Source organism: Sphaeramia orbicularis, unplaced genomic scaffold (genome assembly GCF_902148855.1).
Source record: "Sphaeramia orbicularis unplaced genomic scaffold, fSphaOr1.1, whole genome shotgun sequence".
Taxonomy (NCBI): Eukaryota; Metazoa; Chordata; class Actinopteri; order Kurtiformes; family Apogonidae; genus Sphaeramia; species Sphaeramia orbicularis.
Window position 1 is genome coordinate 47,501 of NW_021941660.1, and position 13,140 is coordinate 60,640.

At 35.7% G+C, this 13,140-nt stretch overlaps 1 protein-coding gene across 1 annotated transcript; it reads right to left on the reverse strand.

Moving 5' to 3' along the window:
- Positions 1-8,044: 8,044 nt before the first annotated feature.
- Positions 8,045-12,774, reverse strand: LOC115416740 (protein SET). The gene is made up of 8 exons (XM_030130595.1): positions 12,546-12,774; positions 10,676-10,733; positions 10,249-10,391; positions 10,057-10,160; positions 9,862-9,975; positions 9,600-9,770; positions 9,296-9,427; positions 8,045-8,945 (listed from the first exon to the last, which is right to left on the reverse strand). Exons 1-8 carry the CDS (start codon positions 12,616-12,618, stop codon positions 8,922-8,924), a joined length of 819 nt encoding a protein of 272 aa, XP_029986455.1. The 5' UTR covers positions 12,619-12,774; the 3' UTR covers positions 8,045-8,921.
- Between the last annotated feature and the right edge of the window lie 366 nt (positions 12,775-13,140).

Sequence of the window (13,140 nt, forward strand, 5' to 3'; positions counted from 1 at the left end):
CAATCATATTAAAAAGTTTGCAGGTATTTTTCTTTTTAAAGAGAATCAGGGCTTTTACAAAACAAAGCAACTCATTATGAAAAATGTAAAATCTGGGATTTGTTTTTAAATATTTGCATTTGTCTCCTGTGTTAAATGACCACTACTGTTCTTTTTTCTATTATTATTATTATTGAACAATGAACAATTGAACAGTACATAACAGTATACATCAAAGTAGGATTTAAAAAAGTCCCATTTTACAATATATTTTACATTTCCAATATAGAAACAGATGTAAGCTAAAATAAATAAATAAATAAATAAATAAATAAATAAATAAATAAATAAATACATAAATACATAAAAATAAAATAAAATAAAATAAAAAAGCTTGAGGTATAAAATAGAAATTACATGAATTAAATAGGATGGTATACTTGACATGGTTTTTTTTAAAAATTGTATTTGATTGAGTGTTTATAATGTTCTTTAAATTGTCTAAATAATTGGAAAAAAGTGCTTTTAAAACAATCATGATTGGACGCTGCTGTGCTAAATGACCGTTAGTGTTCTCTTTTAGATTAATTTGTGGATCCCTGTGTTTTCTGTTCATCTGAAGCCGAAACCATTGATCATTTGTTTTTTAATTGTTCAAAGAGCATTTCTTTTTGGGCTGATATTCACAATTGGTTGTCCTTAAAAATTGAAAATATTCCATCTTTTTCTTTATGTGATCTTATTTATTTTATGGATTTATTAGAAGTTAATGTCAAAGATATAGTTAACCTTATTATTATTTTGGGTAAATATCATATTCATTCTTGTAAATGGAAAAATACGAACCCCTCCTTTAACTTGTTTTTATATGATTTTATTAAGTATTACAAATCTCTTAAGTACATTGAAAATATGTAAAAAAAAAAAAAAAAAAAAAAAAAAAAAGGCCAGAAAACTTTATTTTAGTTTATCTAAATCCTTGCTGTTTTAATTATATCTTGCCTAGTCCTTTGTGCTCTGTTGTCCAGTCTGATTTAGTTATTTATTTTTCTTTCTGCTTCAATATTTTCATTACACCTCAAATGTCTAAAAATTATTTTTTGTGTTTGTTTGTTTTTTGTTTCTGATAGTTGGAATAGTTGTGTTTAATCATTCCACCATGTCTCAAATGTATTCCTATATTTCTCTTTTGTAATGTTTATCCCATTCTCGTTCTGTAAATTTCCTTTGTGCCAATAAAAAAAAAGTTCTTTTTTTTCCAACTTTATTAACAACATTTGAGTATACAGTACAACATTTTAAACAAACAACAAGATGTCAAAAGGGAAAAGCACTTGAACATATGAGTTTAAGACAATAATGCATAGTTTAAAAAAAAACAACAAAAAAACAAAGCATAATATATAGAAATAATAGTAAAATAAATAAATAAATAAAATATAAAAATAAATAAAAAATAATAATTCTGACAAATGTAAATAAATAATATGCAACAGAGAGTTCAGTCAATATTAAAAAAAATGTTTATAAATAGCCAAGGTGTAAGTGCTTTTTTTTTTTTTTTTAAATTATTATTATAAATTAGTTCTAAAGATTTAATATAATTTCCAAATTCTAATTGGAAGATTTTAAAATTTAGGAGTGTTTTTGTTTTTATGTATATGAAATTTTCCAAATAATATGAACAAATTTACAATAAATTCTAGATTGTTAGTATCATGTTTAAAATAAGTAATTACATTTTGGGATGTTAGATTTATTTTATTGTTACTTTTAGTTATGATATAATTTTCCATTTTGGACCAAAAGTTAGAAGAATGTTCACATAAAAAAATAAGTGTAGTGTAGTTTCAGATTCAGATTGACAAAAGTTGCATATTTCTTCCACATCATAAAATCGACACAAACTAGCGTTGGATGGATATATGTTATGTAAAATTTTGAAATGTAAAATTCTAATTTTGTTTGTAATACAAAAAAATAAAAAATAAAAAATAAAAAAATTCTCTTTTAGAGGAAATGGTTGGTATGACTGTACTTCCGGTTTCTTTGCTAGCACTTCCGTGTTAGCTTAGCTCAACAGCCGATCGGGTTCCTATTTCATATCTGCTTAAATCTCAGTCCACTAATCACCATTTTCATCTGCGTCAAAGTGTGAACCCATCCGAGCTGGTGAAATGCACGTTTGAACAGACAGAAGACTCCAAACCGCGCGGCTAACAGTGCTAACAGTTTTGCTAAGTGTTGTTAGCTTCAGTCCATGTGAAACAGTATGAGATGCTCGGTGTGGACGCAGTGGCTCCTGCTCGTGCACTACTTTTCCATTGTGTTCATCCTTTCCTCCGCCGTATACCGGCCGGCGGAGGCGTGTACCGGGGCCCGGGGGGACACCGGCACCAGCACCGACACCCTCATACTGTGCCGGGCGTGCGGACACGAGCTCGCCTTCGGGACAGACATCCGGCTCGTGCCCAGCCGCCTCGCGCTGTCCAGCCGCAACGCCACGCTGGTGGGCGGGCGCAGGGTGACCGTCCAGCTGCTGGAGAACCCGCACGGACACCGGTTTGAGGTGGTCACCTTCAGAAAGGCGGACGTGACCCAGCACTGGCCGGCGGATAAGCACTTCACCTGGTTCCCGGGGTTTGCGTGGGCCGTGGCGACCTGCCCACGGTGTAAAACTCACCTAGGTGGGTCCACATCCACGAAATATACAAATATATATATATATATATATATATATATATATATATATATATATATATATATATACACCAAACAGCTGTGGAATGAGTGGAAGAACATCAGATAATAAAGGAAAAGAAAGAAATACCATTAACCTGCAGGTCAAAGGAAATAAAAGCAATCATAGCATTATATTTATTTGATTCTAAGGCAACAGAATAATGATCATTTGAGGAAGGAAACTGTTTTAGCCAATGATAGATAGATAGATAGATAGATAGATAGATAGATAGATAGATAGATAGATAGATAGATAGATAGATAGATAGATAGATAGATAGATAGATAGATAGATAGATAGATAGATAGATTGATAGATAGATAGATAGATAGACACTTTATTGATCCTTTGCAGGAAATTGTTTGGTTACGACAGCTGTACAAACAAACACACTGACCCATCACTACAGACTTCCCACATACCACCAACAATGGAATGTTAAAGTGTAAAAAACAGAATAAAAGATATATAAATATATAATATGTACAATAAAAGTAATGTAAAGTCATACAATAAAACAAAACACCTATAGTATGCACAGAGTACATTAATTTATCGCACAGCCATATTAAAAAGTAGAAAATATTACTTTCACAAAATGATTTGGTGAAAAAAAAAACCCTCCTATAAATTTAGAATAACAGATCTCAAAACTTATGGGAACAACACTGAAAATTTGAAAAAGCTGATTTGTTATTTTTGTTTCTGACCTAAAAATGTGTCAAGTGAATGTATTTTTTTTTAGTGTTTGTGTTAAGATTGTATGTTAAGAATTGTTAATAAAAGTTATTTTTTAAAAATATCTGCTGAAGTAGGGCTGTCAAACACATTTTAGTTCAGGTTCCACATTCAGCTCAATATGATCTGAACTGAACAGTGAAATAATAACAGTGAAAAAAGTACAGTTACATTATGAAAAGGTTTACATCTACAAAGTTTCCTTTAAAATGTTCCTAATATCAACAACCTAAAATGTCCTCAGAAATGTAAGTGAAATTTAACAGAATTCTGCCTCTGTTTATCGTTTACACACATGCATTATAATTTACAGATCACAGTGGATCTAAAAATGCAAAAAAAAAAAAAAAAAACATTTGGTAACAGGCAGAATATTATTAAAAAAGTTCTCTTAAGACATTTCAGGTTCATTTTTGTATTTGTTCAGGGATAGTTTGTAAATGTACGTAGTCAGTTTTATGTAATTTTACTTTTTTTTGTGCTAAAACAAACAAACAAAAAAAAACAACTTTAAATCACATTGGTTTATATTTGGAACCTGAATTACAATGATTTTAACATCCTTCATTGTAATTATCTTCAGTGTAATTTTTACACTTCACAAATTCCTCCCACGGGCCTGTTTGGACCCTTTGGTGGTCTGGTTTTGGCCCAGGGGCCGCATGTTTGACACCTGTGTGCTAAAGTATGTATTAAATAAATAGAAAAAGAAAAGAAAAAAATTACTTTATTAAATAAACCAAGAAACTGTTGCACTGAACAGTAATTCAAAGTAATAAATGCCTAATATCAAACTCAATGCAATTAATCAATAAATGTGAGAATGTTCATAAAACTAAAAGTAAAATAATAATAATAATCTGGAGTGATTTTCTTTTGAACATTGTAATATTGTAATGTTTTCTTTTCAAATCAGTGCTTCCAAGGTGACTTTATTTATTTATTTTCAACTAATTTCATATCAGTAATTGGGAAATGTCCTATCGTGTTCCCATGTTTATGAAAAACCTGGAAAAAAAATCATGGAATTTTAGAAAAGTCATGAATTAACCCTTGAAGACAGATTGGCTCAAACTTTATGAAGTTTAACAGCAGGGAAATGACCATGACTGCAGTTTTTTCAACAATATCTGAAATGCATGAGACTGAAAATGTATTTGTTGAAACTGTATTGTGTCTTAAATAAAGGAAAGTTATGAGTTTAGGGACTCTTTAGATTTTTAAAACATTTATTTGCATAATAAACCTCATGAAGAAATCCAACTAAGTCTATAAATGTGAGTTTGGTAAAGGGTGGAATTTTGATCCATTGATTGTGAGGGGGTGGAAAATGACAGTTCTGTACTGGAACTGTGGGTTATTATCAGCAGAAACAAACACAAAAAAGTCCTAAATTCTCCATTTAAACCACTTAAAAGCCCAGACGTGTAGACGTGTGTGTGTTGTGTAGGAAAACACAACATCTGAATGCAAACACAGCTGGGCAGTTAGTATGTGTTAGTACATGAGAAGGAAAACACTGTTATTTGTATTTTCTAGCCTCTTAAATAAGAATAGTAACTGGTTACAACTGAGGGATTTAGAGAAAAGACAAATACACTAATAATGAAAGAGCAAGAAAATAGATATTTAAGTTTAAAGTCAATGCTTTCAACCATTTTTCAATTTCCACTCAGTTTTTTTTAAAAAATTGGATGAAGTTTAATAATAATTTGAAGAAAAAGTTGTTGATGTTATTAGAACGAAATGACATATATGTAGATAAATATATGAAAATTAGTGAAGTAAATCTACCTATTTTACCCTATCATCTAAACTCATTTATCAGTTAATTTTTAATGTCTAATTCATTGTTTAGTTTGGCTGCATTAAATACATTTATCTGTTTATTTACTTCCTTATTTTTGTTCCATTTATGATACTAATCCATCTTTTTTTTTTTTAATCAATAATAACATGTGTGAATATCTTTCTTTCTGTTCTATATTGAACCCAGAAGACCAGATTTTAATGCTGTAGTACAGGGGTGTCAAACATACGGCCTGTGGACCAAAACTGGCCCACCAAAGGGTCCAACCCGGTCTGTGGGATGAATTTACAAAGGACAAAAATGACACTGAAGTTATGAAACGTCAAAGGTGTCGAACTGGTTTTAGTTCAGAGACCAAATAAAGAACCAGTATGATCTCATGTATAATAATAGAATAATGACCCACAAATGACACAAGTCTAAACTGTCTGCTTGGTTTTGTGTGTGTGTGTATATATATATATATATATATATATATATATATATATGTATATATATATATATATGAAAAAAAACAAGTAAAATTACTCAATGAAAATGTTTCTATTTACAAACTATCCTTTCACAATAAAATGTGAATCTGCACAAATACGAACCTGACAAATAAGTGCAATTTTAACAATATTCTGCCTGTTACTAAAAAAATGTGCCTTTGTAGATTTACTGTAAGCTGTGGTAATGAGCGGAAACATAACATTGTTGAAATTGCACGTATTTTTCTTGAGAAATTTCATTCTTTCTTATCCTCCTGACACCCAGGAAAGTGAAAATTCCAGCTTTTTTACATTAAATAATTGCCTTGATTGGAAACAACATGATGTAACAGTTTTTCAGATACATTTTTTAAAGTATGGAATGTTGTTTGTAGTGAACAGTATTTATTTATTTATTTTTAAGTAAAGCTGTGGAACTCTTGTCCCCTACAGGAGCAAAAATGCATTGCTGGATCTCAGGAGGATATTATAATTTTACTTTTTTCACACTAAAACAAATAAATATTTGGATTACTATGTTATGTATTTGTTTTACGGGTCTGACTCACTTCAGATCATATTGGGTTGTATGTGGAAGCTGAACTAAAATGAGTTTGACAGCCCTGTATTAACTTAATTTGGATTCTGTATAAACTATGGGTTTAACATTTGTCTGGACACAGGTGAGCACCCTCTGGTCAGACTATGGCCCTGTTCACACTGCAGGTAAATGTGGCCCAAATCTGATTTTTCGCCTATATGTGACCTGGATCTGATCTATTAAAGACAGTTTGAACAGCACTAATCAAAACCAGACCACTTTCATATGCGGTCCTAAATCTGATGCGTATCTGATATTTTACAATGCGACTTCAGTCTGAACAGCCAGGTCGAAATTTATCCGACCTTTGCGTCATTGAAATGCTACAAGTGTCACAACTCTGCGTCCCAGGAGGAGGAGCAGAGGGAAAAACGTATTTCCTTCGGTAAACACAGTGTGTCTGCGTGGTCTCACATTCTATCAGGACCTCTTTAGTTCATGTGGGTCACTTCAGGACCTCTTTAGTTCATGTGGGTCACTTCAGGACCTCTTTAGTTCATGTGGGTCACTTCAGGACCTCTTTAGTTCATGTGGGTCACTTCAGGGTCACATTCAGTTCAGACTCAAAACTGATAGAAGTCGCATTTAATGTGGAATATGAACCAGCACATAAAAAAAAAAAAAGATTTCACCTAAAAAAATCTGAATTGCGCATTAAGCCCTACAGTGTGAACGTAGTGTACGATGTGATGCATTCGACACCAGTACAGCTGAGTGGATTTGGTGAAATACGGTGTAAGAATCCCTCTGTTCTTCTGTGATGGACCCCTCTCTTCCAGTCCCTGTTCACTTCAGATGCTGTTTCACCTTCTTCTCGTTCCAGGTTGGGCGTTCCAGCCCAGCGACTGGCCAGACACAGTCACAAAATCCAAATTTGATGAGTCCGAACACACCTTCCTGGCTCTGATCACCCATCGACTGTTACAGGAAGACTTCGCTTCCAGCTTATTAATGACACCAAAATCCTTCACGAGCTGATGGACTGTGAGCGTACGGCAGGGGTGTCCAACATACGGCCCGTGGGTCAAAACTGGTCCGCCAAAGACTCCAATCCTTCCCATACGACGAATGAGTGAAATGCAGAAATGACACTTTGATATTAACTGTCTAGGATGTTCAAATCCTTCTAGTTCAGGTTCCACATTCAGACCAATATGATCTGAAGTGGGTCACATTAATTAAATACCATCATAATAACCTATAAATGATCCAAGTGTAAAAAAAAAGTGAAATTACATGAAAATGTTTACATTTACAACCTATCCTTCACAAAAAAAATGTACTTGAAATAGAAATGTCATTTTAATCATTATATTAAATATTGTGTATTTGTAGATCCACTGTGACCTGTAAGTTATAATTTACAGGTGGAAATGATAAACTGAGGCAAAATATTGTTAAAATTACTTATTTTTCTACAGAAATTTCAGGTTCATGGAAGGAGTTTGTAGATGAAAACATTTTCATAATGTAGTTTTACTTTTTTCACTCTAAAACACAGAAAACTGTACTTTGTAGGTTATTATTTTACTGGTCTGACCCATTTCAGATCAGTCTGTCTGTGGAACCTGAACTCACCTGAGTTTGACATCCCTGTGTTCAGTTTAACCCTGGTGCCTATGCTGCTGCAGATTAAATCTATTTTTTGAAATAAACTTCTTTCTAAGCACCTATTTGGTTTGAAGACTCCCACACATGTATACACAGTAAGTTTTATTATTGTAACAAAGCAAGTTGTACACCTCAAATTTAAAACAGTTTCTTTTCCCCCCAGCGGAAAAGGAAAGGGTGATTAAATGGAAATTCTTTGAGATAACAGGGAGTTAAGTCGTGAAGCAGTGGGGGCCAAAATTTACAAGCTTGTTTTTTTTCCATTTTGTTCTTTATTAAAAATGTCATTTCAAATCTCATGGATATCTGTAAAACAATACAATGAAAAAAAAAAAAAAAAAAAGTCCCATAGAAATGGTGTCAAAATAACCACTCTCCCCATAACCAACATACTCCTGCCCCTCCCCAGCTTACCCCACCCCCCCTCCCCCTGAACATTACAAGTCAAAGGAATGAGCTGGTACTCGTTAACCACATAGGGGAAAAATAACAGTTTTTTTAAGGGATCAATGCCCCAACTGAAAAGAAAGGGAGTTTCTTTTCTCTCGAGGTCTGCTAGCACTAGGTCACTACACCATGGCTTTAGTCAAATTTACCACACAACCTTTAACAGAAGGAATTCTGCACCAGTTGTCTTCAAATTCTACTCAGGATGCCGTGCTGATTCTATTTTTATACTTTTATTATTATTTTTTGAGATGATTTTTTTTTTTTTTCTTCAGGGATGGTACTCACAATTCAGGGCAAAGTGCCAACGGCCTTATGAGTCAAGGAGAACAAAACATGGCACCAACAGGTGAAGAGGCTTCAGAATGGAGAACGAAGCACACGTAAAAAAAAAAGAAAAAAAAAAAAAAAGAAACAAAAAGTAAAAAATAAAATTAAAACCTTTGCTCCCGAACATGAGTGGAAAAACCAAACAGGGAATAGAAGGTTGAGGGTATGGGTAGATGATGATGTTATTTCTTAGTCGTCTTCTCCTTCGTCATCCTGGAAAAAAAAAAAAACAATAAAAAAAAAAAACAGGCCAATAAGTTTTAACATCAACATATTTTGTCCTTACAGGGTAAAATGAAATAGAACAGCAATCCTAACAGACTATTCCCCCATTTAACCATGAGAAATACAAAAGGTTTAATCAAGTAGAAGATAAAACATACAAATAAATACAAAGTATGAAGTATGTGTAGAGAAAGGTTTGAATTTTAACTCGTACACTCTGTTTAAGTGTGTAGAGCTGTACTTCTCATGTTGCTGCTGAATGATTTAATCCAAAAATGTGTGTGGAAGTATGTCACATTTGGGGTAATCTACATATCCAGTTGTAGAAGTCATGTTACCTCTCCGTCTTCTCCATCGTCCTCCTCATCCTCTTCACCATCTTCATCACCTTCCTCGTCTATGTCCTCCAGACCCTCCTCATCTTCCTCGTCGTCCTCACCTTCGCCCTCTTCATCATCCATATCAGGAACCTGCAGATCAGAATCAGCGCTGGTTTATCTTTGACTTCCAAAACAGTAGAAGCAGCGTGTGCAGCTTTTAGTGGATAGAAAATGGGAAAATCCCCACAAGACCCAATGTAACATAAAGGGTTGGGGAAATGGGGTCTTGAACGCAGCATTCCATTAGTTTACGTGAACATACCAGGTAGTACTGCAGAGGGTTAGGCCAGATGTCGTCCTTGATGACCTCCCCGAGCTCGTCAGCGCCAGCATCGGCGTGATCAGTGAACCAAGTGAAGAAGCTCTCTGGCTCTTCATGTTGCCTCTTCCTTCCTGCTTTGTTCTGTGTCTGGCTGGAGCGCTTGGTCAGGTCCTAAAAACATTTTAAAAAGAGTCAAATCAAAATGAGAAGGTATCAAAGATGGAGGAAGGAGACAATGTAGTGTAAAAAAAATAATACAAACCTTTCCTGATTTCCATTTGATTTCTGTCGACTTTGAAGATGGGTCTCCGCTCTCATTCAGATGGAACTCTTTGGAAAGTACTTTGTTTTCGAAGTACGGATTTTCATCGAAATACTGAGGCACAAAATACAATCAGGTAAGAACACAACAGACTACACACATGTCCTGATGACTGTTTCAGCAAACCATACTTACAAAATCTATTCTGTAGCCTGACTTGATGTCTTCAAACTCTGTCACCTCCACTCGGCTCAGGTAATGAAGCGCTTCTTCATCTTCCTCCCCCAGTAGGGCAGATACTGCAGGAAAAATGTGTTCAAACACCATTAACCACAGGATAAACAGTGTTGCTATAATGTAGTTCGTTGACTTAGATGAAATAATTACCTTGTGGATGGTTGACAAATGTGGTGACCCAGAAATTGGGGATTTTGGCGATCAGTTCTGACCTCTTCTGAAAGAATGGCTGACGAAGTTTGTTGTATTTCTGTTCTACTTTGAGGATCTCCTCACTGGCTTGCTCGTTCAACCTGTGGTACAGAACACATTGTAGTGTCTTACTTTACATTTAGTTACTAGTTACTGTCATCATATATCACTCTAGTAGTCATGTAATTTATTCATGGATGAGACTGTCACAACAGTACCGGAGGACTGAGATTTTGCCAGGTTACACATCAACCATAAATGACAGCAGTTGATTTCATTAGTCAGTCCCTCTTCCTGACAAAGATGTGCTTGTCATTTGTTTTCTTCTAATGACACAAACTGTTCCAACATGCATAATTTACATAAACTTGGCAGACTGCATTACCTGTCAATTTCGTTTTGAACTTCGTCAATGTGTTCAATAGCTTCTTGCTGCTCTTTCTCTGCAGAAAAAAGAAACAAAAACAAAACAACTGTTAAATGACACGCAAATTAACTTGGGTAAAAATAATAACCTTTTTCATCAAATCCATGGGAATGTAATAATGGCAATGCACACTGTATTTGCAACAGCTGACATACTATCAGTGAGTTGTTGTATATCAACTCTTTTGGCAATCTCACATGTACCACTAAGTAAAGTTATGCGATAGTGGAAGATAGAGTTAAAATGACAATTAACCCACCATTAATCTAGTGAATAGTGGTGGGATGTACCTGTTTACAATACTCAAACACACGTGTTTCAGTCATTTACATTTTATGCTCCTGTTTAGATCTGCTCCACTACATCTCATGCAAATATTTTGGCCTTTTACTACAGAAGACAGGTGTCTAACAGTTTTGAATAGTACATGTCTGATGATTTTATTTTATTTTTTTAAATTAAATTACAAAACTTATGATGCATTTATTTTACACAAGTCTACTCAATGTTGTACACATGAGGAAAACGAGTCTTGTTAAAACAACACATGAAATAAATGTGGATAAAAACATTTAAGAAAAATCTAATTCCAATTGATACAATACACACGTGGCTGGTATAAACTGTCTATTTTTGTTCATTCTCATGTTAGCCATTCTGAAATTTTACTTATGGTCGTAAAACATTTATTTCGATGCCAAGAAATCTTTTAACACAAATAAAAAGAGCGTTACACAATATTAAAACACGCGTTACAAGGAAGTATCCTGCATTCCCTTAATTATGTACAAAGTACAACCATAAACCTAATTGTTGGTTGATTTCAACTATCACAAAACGAGTTAAGAGGAGAAACTTTTAAGTTACCAAATCAGAGCAGTAGTGTGTAAAAGTCCAATATTTGTCTGGTCGAACAGAAATACAAGGTATCAGAAAATGGAAATACCCTCAGACCTGTGCAGTACTCGAGTAAAGGTATTTAATCAGTGCTTATGCGTCAGATTGCAAACGGTCTTCTCCGGAGGTGAAGGTACACTGAAGGGCCAATCGCAAGACATCTCGCGGCTCAGACACTCACCGTTTCCTGCCGGCTGCTACCGACAAGGCCGCGTGGTTTAAATGTGGGACACACAGTGAGAGAGCCGCGATAACGTGAGAGACCGAGCGGGGACAGATGCCAGACTACACCACCTGGACGTCCAAGCGCCCTCCACCCGGCCCGGTCCTCCAATAAACCACAATTCTAATCACCCGTTTGACCGAGAGCGGGGGTGGTAGATTTAAATGCATATTGGCAAGTAACAAAACAGAACGTCGTCAGCTAGCGTTAGGTAACATTACAACAACAACACTGCCTAGCTAGCTGCTAGCAAGCAAAAGAAACGGGCAACTTTCTCAGTAAATAACCACCTTCTTATTAAACGAATCATCTACTTTGAGTTAAAGCCCCAACAGCACACACCACAATTGTTCACCAGCATCGCATACCGCCACTTACTCAGCAGCCATCGACACAACTGGCCACGCTGATAATGCTAAATTAACTAGCTAACATGGCCTCTCAGCACCGGTCTGAACTGAACAACAGCGGGCAGGAATAGCGGTATGCTAATAAACGCGTTAGCTGGTGCGCTAGCCGCCGTTAGCGAAATGGGAATACGCGCAACAACCGCTGTGGTTAACCGAAAAGCGGCTCCAGGGACGAAAAGTAGAGCAATACGCACAATAATAATGAACAATATTGCATCCTGTGGCAAAGCACATTATGTTAGAGAAGAAAGTGAAAATGGCGGTGAACAGTACAGGAGGCCGCCATTCCCCTTCTTACCGGAGGTTTCGTCCGCTCCGTCATGGTTCGAGTTCAGCTCCTTTTTACTCACTTTTGCCGCCGAGGCCGACATGTTTTCGCAAGCTGGGGTAACTTACAGACGTCTGAGAGAATAGCTGGTAGCTTTGAATGTGGTTTCTCCCTGGACAGGAGAACGTTAATTCGGCGTAAAGTTCAGCGTGCAGAAGCCAACAACGTGCTGCTCTCCACACAATGTAGCTGCCGATGAGCGAGGAAGTCACAGCAACCGCCGCTCACGCGCTCCTTTCATTACGAACGCGCCTCGGCGACTGGAGCTGAAGCGAGCTCCGCCTCTCAAAGTAGGTCTCACTACACAGCCCCACTTTGACTATTTACTAATGCCCCTTCACTTCAAATCAAACACCAATTCAACTAAATCCCCCTATAATTACTTATATCACCCCTCGGAATAATTTATAACTACTCTAGGCCCAAAAATAAATGGGTTTATTTGGCCCGGGACAAACCTTCAGCTCGGCCGACTCGCACTTGCGCACTTTAAAAAAAGATGCTGAAGCAGCTAGGTGCCTAATCGCTAATTAGCCTGTCAGACGTAATTCGACCAAGTCTGTTA

Coding starts and splice junctions, on each gene's coding strand:
- LOC115416740 (XM_030130595.1), bottom strand. CDS start 12,618: ATGTCGGCCTCGGCGGCAAAAGTGAGTAAAAAGGAGCTGAACTCGAAC. Junction 9,976..10,056: donor CAGGCTACAGAATAGATTTT/GTAAGTATGGTT, acceptor TTTGTGCCTCAG/TATTTCGATGAAAATCCGTA. Junction 9,428..9,599: donor ACCCTCTGCAGTACTACCTG/GTATGTTCACGT, acceptor TCTGATCTGCAG/GTTCCTGATATGGATGATGA.